General features: G+C 36.1%; 1 protein-coding gene across 1 annotated transcript in view; it reads right to left on the minus strand.

Moving 5' to 3' along the window:
• Window positions 1–14,302, minus strand: part of UNC5C (unc-5 netrin receptor C) — a 422,503-nt gene that overhangs the window by 167,771 nt on the left and 240,430 nt on the right. The window contains exon 4 of the mRNA XM_006152415.2: window positions 9,640–9,861. Within this exon, the coding sequence (XP_006152477.1) occupies window positions 9,640–9,861 (222 nt within the window). The remainder of the gene's footprint in view (window positions 1–9,639; window positions 9,862–14,302) is intronic.

Here is a 14,302-nt window from a genome sequence, read left to right on the forward strand (position 1 = left end):
TACATGTATGTACATCTATGAATATCAACCATAACATATAACATTGGATTATTGGGTTGTCAGAAAGGTTATGACGTATTTTCCTATACCTATACTTTTCTAGGCAAAAATGCATCATGACTTTCCCGATGATCCCAATTTAAGAAATTGTGATTCTTTGTAATACCTTGGAAATGGTGGAATAATGGTAATCTCAGATAGATGAACCTAACACACATTTATACTTAATAAAAGGAGTACAATAAAAATATTACAAATAAAAGAAATGAGGACATGTTTACTTATGACTTGGGGTTTTATAGAAACATTCATCTGTAAGATTGGATTTAAAATATTTCCTTAAATATGAGTAGGATTCTGACAGTTGGAATAAAGGGAAATGTGGTAAGAGCAATAACACATTTATTCATAAATATTTATTGAGTACCTACTAAGTAACTGCTGTGATCTGAATGTGTCTCCCAAAATTCATGCGTTCAGATTTGGTTATGAGGGGATTAACACAGTGAAAGCTTAATTTTTTTTTTTTTGGAGAGGTTTTTTGCTATAGGGCACGTGTGCTCGCCAGACAGAGAGAGAGAGAGACATAGAGATAGAAAGTGAGAAATCACCCCCCAGGGGGGATGGTCACGCCGCAATCCCTTCTCCTCCATTCTCCTCTCTGGATCTTGGGCACGCACGCACATGCGCCCGGCGTGAGTTTTAAGCCACCAGTCCGGGACGCGAACCACGGTCGACTACATGGGAGTTCAGCGACATAGTCATTATGCTAACTCCATCAGGACCAGGTGGGGCCTCATGATCGGAAACTCATTGGTTTACAAGGAAACACAGACACAGACATGCTTATGCACAAGTTCTTGCCATATGATGCTCTGTGCCACCTTGGGGCCCCATCAACAAGAAGACCTTAACCAGATGTTGCCCTTTGACCCTGTACCTCCAAAACTATGAGTTAAACAAATCTACATTCTTTATCAATGATCTAGATGGAAGCATTTTGTTATTAGCAACACCATGGACTATAACACTATCCAACCATTTTAACCATGGAACTGGATCAGAATAAAGAAAGACATAACTCCCAATTTCATCGAGCTTACTCTTCAGTTTGCAATGTTTAGACTGAAGAGGACAGAGAACTTAGGAAAGGAAATGGGATAACTATCTTTTCAAGTAAGATTAATAAGAGGATGGGATGTGACCAAACTTAATTTTTAAAATTCTGTATAACATACATAGGTCAAAGTAAAGACATCAGAAAATTGTTTATACAATTCGTTAAGTTTAACTAAATGACTTTCCGCAGTCCTTATGAAGTTTCTATAATTGTAAGACACAAAAGTGTACCGAAAAAAGTGTCTGTATAATTTAATAAAGTTTATTCCAATTCCCCCTAATTTCCCTTTGAAAATGCATGAGCAGCATTTCCAAAATCATGTCCTGGTGTGACAGTAATGTCTCATCATATTTTAATAGAGGTTCTGTGAAGGAGTTCAGTTGCCAAATAGCAAAGGAGGTTTTTCTACCACAGAACTTTTCTAAATGTATATGCTAATATACATTTGGTATGGTCTGAATGTTCATATCCTTCCTTCTCCAATTCATATGTTGAAATCCTAACTTTTTGGGTGATGGTATTAGGAGGTAGAGACTTTGGGAGGTGATTAGGTCATGGGGGCAGCCTCATGAATGGAATTACTGCACTTACCAAAGAGGCAAGAGAAGGACCCTTTGCTCCTTCCAACATGTGAGGACACAGAGAAGGCACTATCCAGGAGAAGTGTATCCTCACCAGTCACTTACACCCTGGTACCTTCGTCTTGGACTTCACAGCCTCCAGATCTGTGAGAAATAAATTTCTGCTATCTAGTCAACGGGATTTACTATAGAAGCCCAACAGACTAAGACAAATTTATACTTTTCTCTAAAAGAGAAATGTAACAACAGTAGTGGGTCTTAACTTAAGTGACCACAAAGCTTTTGTGTGGTAGTTTGTTTTCTGAAATAATACCTATTAAGAACTGACAAGATGCTGGTGATCTTTGAACATGGTTTAAGAGAAAAAAACAAAATTGACTTATCATGTACAGCACATGTGGTAGACAGGAAACTACTATGATAAAGCTAGAAAATTTGATTAGAAAATAAATATACAGAAACCTTTGAAGATAAGATCATGGAGGGTGAGGGTTATTCCATGGACAAAGGGAAGATATTACGTATTTTCAAAAAGTAAAATGACAATCACCTGGACCTGTGCTTTAGGCCTATAACTTCCTAGAGAATGGAGAAAGGCTCAAACCAAGATAGCACAAGGGGTTACTTAAATAATCTAAGAGGTATATAATGAAAGTCTGTACTAGAGGAGGAGAAGCAAGATTAAAAACAGAAGGATGATTTGAGTGGGAATTGGTAGTACTTGGCGATCTCTTTGGTTGTGAACCTGAGATTTCTACTTTTGGTGCTGAGATGGAATGAAGAAGTAACTGAACTAGAGCAGGAGAAGAGAAAGCATTTCACTTGTGCCACTCTGCAATGAATGGGGCCTTGAGTAAGACAGCTACCTCTGGGAAAGCTCCATGTTCAAGTAGAAGGTTCAAGTAGAAAAACTCCATGAGGTTCAAGTACAAGAAATATCTGTGCTCAATTATAGCTTCTTCATCAGTTTTTCTATTTGCTTCTTTTCTGTTAAGGCCCATTTTTTTTAGCTCATTGGCCAAATATTAAAGACCTTCAAAAATAAAAAGAATCATTTGATTTTTTTAATCCTAAGCACTAGGTTATGCTATTACATTGTAGACACACAAAGGCCTACATGTGAAAAATCTGACACAAGGCAAGGACAGCAGATAAAAGACACATATTTTACTAACATTTTCAACCAGACTTTCTTTTTCCTGAGAAGAGCAGTTAACTGCATTGCATATCTTGTTTTTTGGACTAACTATTCTGTGTTCAGTAGTTAAGGAAGAATTTAGGGAGGCACTGGGCATACAACCAAGGGCAAAGTTCTGGGAGTAAAGAGCCCCAGGTTCCTATCTCCTCCTTGTTCTGTGATTTCTCCTGTGATTAGCCTCAGTTTCCTTATTTCAAAAGAAGCATCCCAGACATTATCCCATAAACTTGTTGTAATCACTAAAGGTGTAGTGAGTGGCCAGATCTGGACAAACCACTAGTGACTTTTAAAGTAGATATGGTCTTTGCGCTGACGCTGCAGGGCAAGTGAAAGCTCTAACAAAGACATAATCTGCTGTTGCACTGCAGGGCAGTGTAAATTAAAGGAAGCTGTGTGTCAGCCACAGAAGGCCAGGAGAGACTTTTTAAAACCACTGGGCACAAGATGCTCCCTGTTGACAATAGAAAATACATGGCTCTACCTTTGGTTTTTCCTTCCCCCACAACTCTATAAAAGAATAAACCTGGTAATGACTCAGAGCTGTGGTGATCTCTGTTAGAGATGCCCAGACTGCCTGATCTCCACTTTTCTCTACTTGTGTGTCTCTCTGTTCTTTCAGCACCCACCATCACTCCCACTCGAGGTCCACATCCATGCCTTGCAGGCCAAGGCACACAGGCACATAAAGATGTTCAGTATAAAGCCTGAATGCTTTTGATCTTTGTTGTGTTGGTGTTATTGATATTGTCTGCTAATTGGAGAATAATTAAAGATAATACGGGCAAATCCAAGGGATTATGAGAATTTCAAAACAACTGTGGTTTTCTAAACTCCCTTGATTCTTTACAGAGGAATAATATTTGCTTTGAGATGGTGGATCGTAGGTGCCATGGAAACAAGAATTGAAAAGACTTCAGGTAAACAGAAAGCAAGCAGCCAAGCCTGAGTTCTTGAAAATGTAACCATAAAATTTTGAGCAGATCAAGATTTCTGTGGAATTTTGATATTACCAAGAGTTTTGAATATTGAAAATTTCTAAACCATCTAAAATATGCTGCTTTCCAATTTTCCAGTTTTTAAGTTAGAAATATGCAAGAGATGCAAATGTGGTTTAAATGACAGAAAGGCAAACAGTAATGGTAACCAATAGTCTTTAATTAGAACATTTTGTGAGGATCAATGGTATATCTCTGCTTAATGAGTACAAATAATCATTTGCTTGATACTTTAAATTAAGAGAGTCTATTCACTGGCTTCATAATTTGAATGGAATAAATTTGAGAGTTGGAGAAGGTCGTTTCATTTTTTCCCTCTCTTTTATTGTTTTGTGTTTTTTCAGTGTAAAGTTTCCTTTGATAGGGATTTTACTGAATGTGGTTGATTTTTCTTAGTTGCAACGGAATACGTCTGATTGCCACTAACTATGAATCCAAATGTTACTCTAAGGAAAAGGTATCTGTAAAAACAAACTTGTTTGCAATGACTTTTCTCTGTCCTATCATCTGAAAACCAATTTGACTTTTAAAAAAACAAGAAAATCTTCCTTATCTGCAATATATTTCAAGACTTAACACATTCAAACATTTCTTGCAATTATATCTATAGTCAGATTATACTAAACTGGAGAGGTGAGGACCAAGGTTGCAGATAAATCCAGTTTCAGGAGAAAAAACATACAAAACAAAACATCACAAACAAAAAATCAGAATTGTTCCATTTCAATTCCATTCACAATGTTTCTAATCTCACAGGAGATCAAAGCGTTCTAATATAAGAATCCTACACATTTCCCCCCAATATTTGTCTAGACTGAAGATTTATGACAGCAGGCAAAAAGATGCAATAAAGTGATGTGGCCTTTTTTTCCTTCAGATTTCATAACTTATTATGAAAATAATACATTCACAGCATTGAAAAAAAGTCAAAGTCTCTTTATCACCCCAGATTCTAAGCTGTCAGATGGTCATATATTGCTCCAGAAAATTCCAATATACATACAATACATACACATCTTCTTTCTTCACACAATGGAAAAATATCATGTGCAGCGCTCTGTATTTTGGTTTTCAAGTAAAGTTTTGAGTGATTTTTTCATTGCTTCACATATGAAGAAATCTCATTATCTTAAAAAGCGTCACAATATTCTTTAAAGTAATAAGGTATTCAATTTTATTTATTATTATTATTTTAATTTAACCAGAGAGAGAGAGAAAGAGAAAGCAAGCCACTAGGTCCAGGACTTGAACTGTAGTCAGCCCTGTGGAAGTCCAGTGCCTTAACCACCACACCATCTGCTGGCTCCAAAAAAGCATCACGATATTGTATCCTAAGGATGAACAGTCCTTGATATGCTACTGTGGGAAAGGTACAATGAACAACCTTACATGGGAGTCTTTGTGCACATTTGGAATTTTGCTTTTAGATAGTTCTTGAATTTGTAATTATTCAGTGAAAGGGTGACATACCTTTCAACATTGATGGTGCTTTCACAATGGCTTTCAAAAGGATCAGACCAATTTATACCTCTATCTTAACAACATAGCTTTAAATGCTTATTTACAGTTTGTTCTCTTTTTTTGTTTTTTAAGAGGTTTTTCGCTATAGGGCGTGTGCGCTCGCCAGAAAGACAGAGAGAGACAGAGACAGAGAGACAGAAAGCGAGAAATCACCCCCCGGGGGGATGGCCACGCTGCAATCCCTTTTCCTCCATTCTCCTCTCGGGATCTTGGGCACACATGCACACGTGCCTGGCGTGAGTTTAAGCCATCGGGTCCAGGACTCGAATCATAATTGACTATATGGGAGTCCAGTGACATAGCCATTATGCTAACTGCTGGTCGCCTTTATTTGTTTTCTTTTCTTGAATCTCCATCTTCCGCTCAATTTTTACTGGGTTTCTGGTTTTTTTTTTTTTTTTCTTAAATGTAAAGAGCTAGTTGTGTATTAATTAAATTAGCCCATCGACCAATATATAGCCACAGATATTATAACTAGCTTTTATTTGCCCTTTGGTCTTATTTGTGGTCTTCTTGCTTTGGATATTTAAATTTAATAACACCTACTAATAGGTTTCTAGATTTTGTGTCTTAACTGAAAAGACTTTGTCTATCATGAAAATCAATCAACTAACCAAGAAATTTTCAAAATTTTCTCCTAGTGATGATGGTAATGATAATAATAGTGTTGAAAAAAAAAAGATGATGACTTTAAGCCCTAACATCTAGAATTTATTTCTAAATCATATAATAGAATCCACTTTATTTATTTTTCTATTTTCCCACTTCGAATCTTGTCACAATCCACATACTGAATAAACATTTTTCTCAGTGGTTGAAAAATGTATCTTTATCACATTCTAGAAAGTTTTAGGCATTTGAGTATTTCTTGGTCTCTATTTTCAGTAGGTTAATCGGTGTGTCTTGGCCTTTGCTAAAATCAAACTCTTTTACTTTCTTTTTCTTTACAATATATTTATAAAGAACTGGAGTTTGCTCATTACTATTTCAAAATTCAGAATTTTTAAAAATTATTGTTGGTACAATATGAGTGATCTTGCTGATTTATTTACAAATAGGTAATATTTGAAAAATATTCAAGAACAATATGTCTTTTCATTTACTTAAGTCATGGCTTTTTTTTTATTCTGAGCAAAATTTAAAATTTTCTTTTCTAAAATTCTGCAAACTTCTTGTTAACCTCATATATTTTCTTCTATATTGCTATTTCTAAATTGTATCATTTATTACACTTTAATTTGAATTAGCTATCTGTATATAGAAAAGCTAATGGATTGTGTAAAATTGTTAAAAGCTACTTTTCTATATTCTTTGATGTTACCATGTTTCCTTTCAAATTGCATGAATTTTCAAGATATAAATAATGATACCAAAAATGATAATTTGCATAAATGATTATTTTCACTTTCTTTACAGTTTTTATCACTTAATAATTTGTGCTGTCTAATAGCACTGGCTAGCACTTTAGAACAATATCAAATAATACTGATATCTATTGACATCTTTCTCTTTTTCCTAACTTTAAAAGTAATATGTATATGCTTCTATTAGGTTATTGGGAAAGACATGATGCATTTTCCTATGCAAAAATGCATCATGACTTTCCTAACGACTCAGTAACATGTCAACATTTCATTGGATGCTAGATTTCTTGTAAGGTTTGGATAAAAATGAAAGTTGACAAAAAACTATACTGCATTCAAATCCACCCCTGAATCTTAGGAGAACTGTATGCATATTGGAGCTCCCAAATTTTCCCTTATCTATCCATCCTGAATTTGAATAAAAACATGTCAAATATCTTATAGTGATTTAAAAAGGTAGTTCTAAACATTGGTGTATGAAACAACTAATTACGTGTAGAAGTAATGGAAAATATTTTCCAGAAAGGAAATTTCTCTGTGTGTGTAGGAAATCTCTCTCTCTGTGAACATATGACGTTGGTAGAAATTCTTAATATCAGAGCATTTTTGTTTGTATTTATACCATCCTATATAGACATTTCCATAAATTTACTAAAGATAAACCTTAATATGCTGTCACCCTCACTTTAGCTTTTATGACCTCTTTTTTTCCTCTTATCATTAAAAGCTTATGTATCTGAAGTCTTTACAAACAAATGAGCTGAAACAAATGAAACTCAATTCACTAGAGATTCTGAAGACATATGGTGGAGTCATCTTCTGAGTAATTAGACCAAGAGGTGAGACAATTCCCTGTAGTAAACTTACTCAACAATTGGATACCCAGTTATTTCTGTAGTCATCAGCTTGTCCGCAGTGACCATATTGAGTCACAAACTGATGGGCAATTATGTAGAGTTACCACCTGATTTTCCAAAGCCATTTATGTTCCAGAAGTACGTGCCCATGTGCTTTTTAAAAAAAGTTGCTTCATCTTCATTCTCTCAGTCTTTTCTGTGGTTTTATTGTCCCAACATCTTACTATGCTCTTTATGTTGTTGGGAGCATTGGAAGTAGATTTCCCTTAAATGCTGGTCTCTACTAGTCTCAGGTTAATCTATCGTGGGCATAGATATAAGTTACTTACAATTTAAGTTTTGAAAACATGTATACATGGAAAGACACATGTCTTTACAATGTAAAAGAACTCTAGGATTCCACAACTATCCTATGTTACTCATTGTGGAATTAAAAAAATAATGCTATCAAAAAAGTTTCCTTTAAAGCCATTCTAAATCCCACATATTATTCAAATCGACTTCATCTTTTCTACGCCTTCAGTATTGTATCTCTGAAAGTTATATTTACAGAGCAATAAAGACAGGAATTTTAAATCTGATTAAACCCATCAGAAAGAGGTTCTATTTACTATGTCTGTTCCTGAATCCTACATTATCACTGTTCTCGGCCACTCTCAACTTTAGATAAGAGAAAGTTAGATTCATTTCTCAATATAGGTTAGGGACACAGACTACTCTGAATCTACACTTACAAATTCCTTTAAACGTGTAAGGAGAAAGTGTGCATGTGAATTAACATTTGACAGCAGTGTAAACAAGTTTAAGTTATCCTGAGTTGAACACGCTCCCCAGAACTCAGGATATTTAGATCTGACTACTACGTAAGTGAAACACATAAATATTTTACTCTTGTGTTTAACATCAGTTCAGGCTATTCACTCACATTATGCATCTTCTTAAGCATAAGCCATGCTTTAATTTCATGCGATCCAGTAAGAGTTCAGTCAAGATTTATTTATCACATTTTACTTTTCAATGCACGGGACAAAATCACCAATCTTTTTTTTTTTTTTTTTTTTGGGGAGGTTTTCCCTGTAGGGCATGCGCCCCCACAAGTGTCCTCGAGGTACATTCATGATATAGCATGTGTCAGAATTCTCTTATTTGTTAAGGCTGAAGAATATTCCATCACATGAATATATCACATTTGGCTTATTAATTCAGGTGTAGATGGACACTTGAGTTGCATCTACTTTTTTACTATTGAATATGGGTATCTGAGGCTGTTTTCAATTATTTTGAGTATATACCCCAAAATAGAATTTCTGTATCATATGGTAATTCTATTTTTATTGTTTTTACGTTTTTGAGAAACTTCCACACTGGTTTCTACTGTGTCTACACCATTTTTTATTCCCCCAGTAGCACACAAGCATTTCAATTTCTCCACATTGTGTTAACATCTATTATTTTCTCTTTTTTCTTTGTTTGCTTAATTGATGGTGGCTGTCCTAACGGGTATGAGGTGATAGCTCATTGTGGTTTTGAATTAAATTTCCCTAAGAATTTGTGATACTGAGCATCTTTTCATGGGCTTATTGGCCATCTGTGTTAAACAAATGTTTCTTCATATCTTTTTGCCTATTTTTTTTTTTTGGAGAGGTTTTCACTGTAGGGCATGTGCGCTCACCAGACAGAGAGAGACATAGAGACAGAAAGTGAGAAATCACCCCCCAGGGGGGATGGTCACGCCGCAATCCCTTCTCCTCCATTCTCCTCTCGGGATCTTGGGCACACACGCTCACGCGACACGAACCGTGGTCGACTACGTGGGAGTCCAGCGACATAGCCATCACGCTAACTGCTGGTTCCCGAAAATCACCAATCTTAACCAAAGAGATTCAGAACTTTTTGCCAACAGATAAATCCATCTTCAATTTCACTAACCGAAATAGCAGCATGACAGCAGGCTGAGGTGACTGACTCTTGAACTGCATTCCAAGTGCAGTTAAAACACTCACCAGAAGTTTCATCCACTCTCTCGTCTACGATGTGGTCCTTCTGATGAACCCATTCGCTATTGCACTTGAAGTAGATCTGGGTGGCAGGGCTGGCTTTACAATACAGGTTCACAGGCTTATTCTTCACAATGTAAGCTTCTTCGGGCTCAATAAGGAAATGTGGCAGAGGCTCAGGTGGATCTGATGGAAAAGTTTCTGGGAGCTCATGAAAAAAGTCGTCATCTAGTAAACAAGAAGAAAGTAGAAGATGGTCAAAACATCGTTAACAACTTGCCACTCATTTCAAAATAAAGACTCGGAAAGGAGCTCACTGAGTGACTCGAGGGCCTGTGTGTACCAGGCAGTATGTTGGATGAAACGAAGGATCTACATTACTGTTCTCATTTTTACACACAGCAAACCTCAACTTCGGGGAGGATAAATAAGTTGACCTGAGCACACCGGCAGTAAACAGCAGAACTGGGATTAGAATTCCAGTGTGTCTTACTCAAAGCCTGTTATCTCCCTATCACTCTAATTTCCACTATACGATGTACAATGTTATCCTTGAGAGTTGTCAAAAACGAGAGTAATGCCATTGGAAAAGTCTATTTGAGGAACCGAAAGCTCTTAGATAAACCTTAATTCCTTTATGAGGTTCTGGGTAGGAACACTAGAAACTTTAATCAGAGATCTTTAAAATCAGATTCATATCTATCTTTATTTTCAAAAGGGGCCATTTGATAAATTAAATATTCATTTATTCAGCCAAAAAATATTTCGTGAACTCAGAATTAGGCTCTCTGTACTAGAAATATAGATGATAATATTGTCTGTTAGTTAGCCATAGTAAAGCCTAGATCCTATAACGATTACCTGATCTTATTCAGAAATTACAAGTTTCCCCAATCTATAGTTTTGCATACCATGGCTTCAGTTATCTGTGGTCAACTGAAGTCAAAAAATAGGTGAGTATAGTACATAATATATATATGTATTTTTTGAGAGATTTTCACTATAGGGCGTGTGCGCTCACCAGACAGACAGAAACATAGAGACAGAAAGCAAGAAATCACCCCCCCCCAGGGGGGATGGCCACGCCGCAATCCCTTCTCCTCCATTCTCCTCTCGGGATCTTGGGCACGCACGCACACGCGCCCAGCGAGAGTTTTAAGCCACCGGGTCCGGGACACGAACTGCTGGTTCCCAGTACATAATATATTTTGAGAGAGTAAAAGAGGGCAACCACATTAATATACCTTTTATTATAGTATATATTACAATTGTTCTATTTTATTATTATTGCTGTTAATCTCATTGTTTTTAATTTTAAAATTTAACTTTATCATAGGTATCCATGTATAGCAAAAAACACTATCTAAGGTTTCGGGTATTCACTGAGGGTCTTGGAACATATATATACCCCATGGATAAGGCGGTGGGATAACCTTATACCTCAAATGATGATATATAACTAGTAAAACCTATTTCTACTGGAATATTATTGAGTGTCATTATAAGGAACAATGGTCTAACTTTTATGGAACTGAAAATTAGCAAACAAATCATTCCCACCCTGATGTTCCAACAACATTGAACAACAACAAAAACCTAAACTCCACTTGATATATTTGCACATTTAATTTCCTAAGTTGATGAAGTATCCTACGCTAATATGGAAAGTTAAAATTCCATGGTCAAAATTTAAAAATATACAAGGTCTTTGTAAGTACATATATTTAGTAGTAAATATGGTATTCGTAAAGACTGGTTGGTTGCTCAGATTTTACCCTGAAACTCACTTCCTTATTCGTTCCGTTGTTGCCCTGTCTGAGGAGCTAGCCGTTGGTGAAGCCAACATCTGCCCACTAGGAGACCTGGCCTGGGACTTCCTTCATTCAGGCTGTGGGATAGCAATCTCAGTAACGATGGCCAATCTCTACCAATCTGTACTGCAGTAAAAATGGGCTCTGCTTGCATCACAGACAAAACTCGTTTTCAAAGCTGCTCCTCCATTGGAAATTCCTGACACTGGAATGTAAATACTTCCTACAGCTAGCTTTCTTTCTCATTTTACCTCCTTAGTTTGCTTTTTTCTGGCAAGGCATCATTTCTAGTTTTTCCATTGTTGAACATCAAGGGCCCAAACTGTCAGTTTACTAAAGAATAACCTTGTTTCCATCAATTTCAACTCCTTTAGTCAATATGCAAGAACACTCAAGACTGCTTAAATAAACATAGCTCAGAAAGGCAGAGGGACGAGAAACTGAGCTATTGACAGATCCATCAGCACAAACGGATGGCTTGAAGGCCTCAGTCAATCTTTTTTTTTTCTTCTAAAGCACTTACTGTTATGTGCGATGATGGACAGTGCTGATAATCAATAAAGCGCCACAAAATATAAGATCCAAATTCTAGAGAAGGTTAGCTATGGTTTTTTAATATTATTATTCATAAAGGCAGAAGGCCAACTAGATTTTATTTATTCTTTTTTACTCTGGGAATATATTTGTACATACAAAAACATGTGAACACATTTAACAACCATGTATTTAACTATGCAAAGTAGAAGTCCTTTCTTTCAGCCAATGTTTTAGAAGGTGAAACTTGTTCCTTCGAAAGGTATAATTGCAAAATATCCAATAATCATATACCACTTTACCATGTTCAATAACGTAGCAAAGAATATGTTTGTATCCTATGAAAGACTTCCTAGAGAGGCACTAAAAATGGACTACCCTCCTTTGCCAAAGCATGGCTACCTCCCTTCTGCTTACTTTATTGTAAATTACTCAAAAGATTAATGGAAGACGAGAAGATCACACATATGTTTTCAAGTCAAAATGGACTCCGTTAAGTGCTGGGAATAAAATGTGATGATTTATTAATGTATTTAGAAAATCCATGAAGAAACTAACTTTGTATTTCAGTAATTTGGAGTTTTAAAACATGCTCATCTCTACAAGTAAATAGAAATGAACCTTTATCTTGGCTGGAGGTTTCATACAATATTGATTTTTTCAGTGTCTATTAACCCGTAGGTACAAGTTACTAAGAAATGATTCTCTCATTAGACTTGTATTCATGTGATAGATTCAGCGTTTCCTTTACATAGCATCCTAATCTCTGTGGAACCCATTTCTTAAAGCTGATCTACAGAGATGCCTTAACCAGTTACGGTATAGACATTTGTTAATTCTTTTTTATAATATTTGTACAGTATATTCAAGTCTGTGCTTTGGGAGAATGTATATTAGGCAATATAATATATCACTTCTACCACTCATCCCAGGTATTGAAAAAGACATTAACAAAGACAAATTAATAAAGGCATGGATGAAAACAATATTTCTTAAAGCTGATCTACAGAGATGCCTTAACCAGTTACGGTATAGTCATTTGTTAATACTTTTTTATATTTGTACAGTATATTCAAGTCTGTGCTTTGGGAGAATGTATATTAGGCAATATAATATATCACTTCTACCACTCATCCCAGGTATTGAAAAAGACATTAACAAAGACAAATTAATAAAGGCATGGATGAAAACAATGGAAGACCCTGCGTTATAGATATGTACAGTGAGATAGATAGGAGAAAATGCAAATAGGTGGGTTATCAGTGGCTCCCAGGTTGTCGTGAAATTCTTGCATTTTCCACTTGCAACAGATAGTCTGAGTACCACAGCCACCATGAAGTTGGCCCAGAAAATGGCTTCACTACCATCTGGCTAAGAAAACTATGAGAGTGCTTTCCAATTCTTGATCTAGACCAAAAAAAAAAAAAAAAAAAAAAAAAAAAGACATGTGTGGGCACTAATTTCTATATAAGGAAAAATTTCCAAATTGTATTTTCAAAATAGTCTTTTTATGAGATTTTATCTTAAAAGTGTTCTTTTGTGGCAATGATGACAGCAACATTAAACCAAGCACTGATTCTATGAGATAGCACAGGTCACGCGCTCATGAAGCTGTCCTGTGCACAAATACCGGTTAATGAAGCATTCCAGTTCATGGAAAGTTTGACAAATAAAATGTTTATGAGGAGATCTGACTTTTGGAACTTTTTTAATGTTCCCAGTTTCCTATGGTGATTAGACATTTTCTAGAAGAAGACATGGCTTTTCAGACCGAGAGGCTTCAATCTGGTGCGTTTGAATGGTGTGCAAGTGAGGGGTACAATTTTATCCATCCATGGCCTTCCCTTGCGATATACTCCAGTGCCCGCTCCATCGACCTAATCAAAGAAGAATAATTCCTGCCAGTTAAAGTTAACTCTTTCAGGGCACCAAAGGACTGTTGTATACGTGGGGACTAGAGATTCTTTTTTTGTTTGTTTTGTTTTTTTTGTTTTTTGGAGAGGTTTTTGCTACAGGGTGCGTGCGCTCGCCAGACAGAAAGAGAGAAACAGAGAGATAGAAAGTGAGAAATCACCTCCCAAGGGGAAGAGGACTGGAGATTCTACCTGGAGCTGGAAGTCTATGGACAGATCAGTTCCCAATGTGCAATTCATTTTGCTATACAAAAAGCCCATCTTTCTTATACTATTAAGGTCATGCTGCAAAATCGGAAGCTATAAAAGAATAAGTTTGACCCATCCCCCCCCACCATATCCTCATAAAAATATCTGAAAGGGTAATAACAGAGTGATATTTCTGAACAGCAACTTCAGAGTCTTCTCCTA

Source organism: Tupaia chinensis, unplaced genomic scaffold (assembly GCF_000334495.1).
Source record: "Tupaia chinensis unplaced genomic scaffold, TupChi_1.0 Scaffold000353_1, whole genome shotgun sequence".
In the NCBI taxonomy this organism is placed as follows: domain Eukaryota; kingdom Metazoa; phylum Chordata; class Mammalia; order Scandentia; family Tupaiidae; genus Tupaia; species Tupaia belangeri.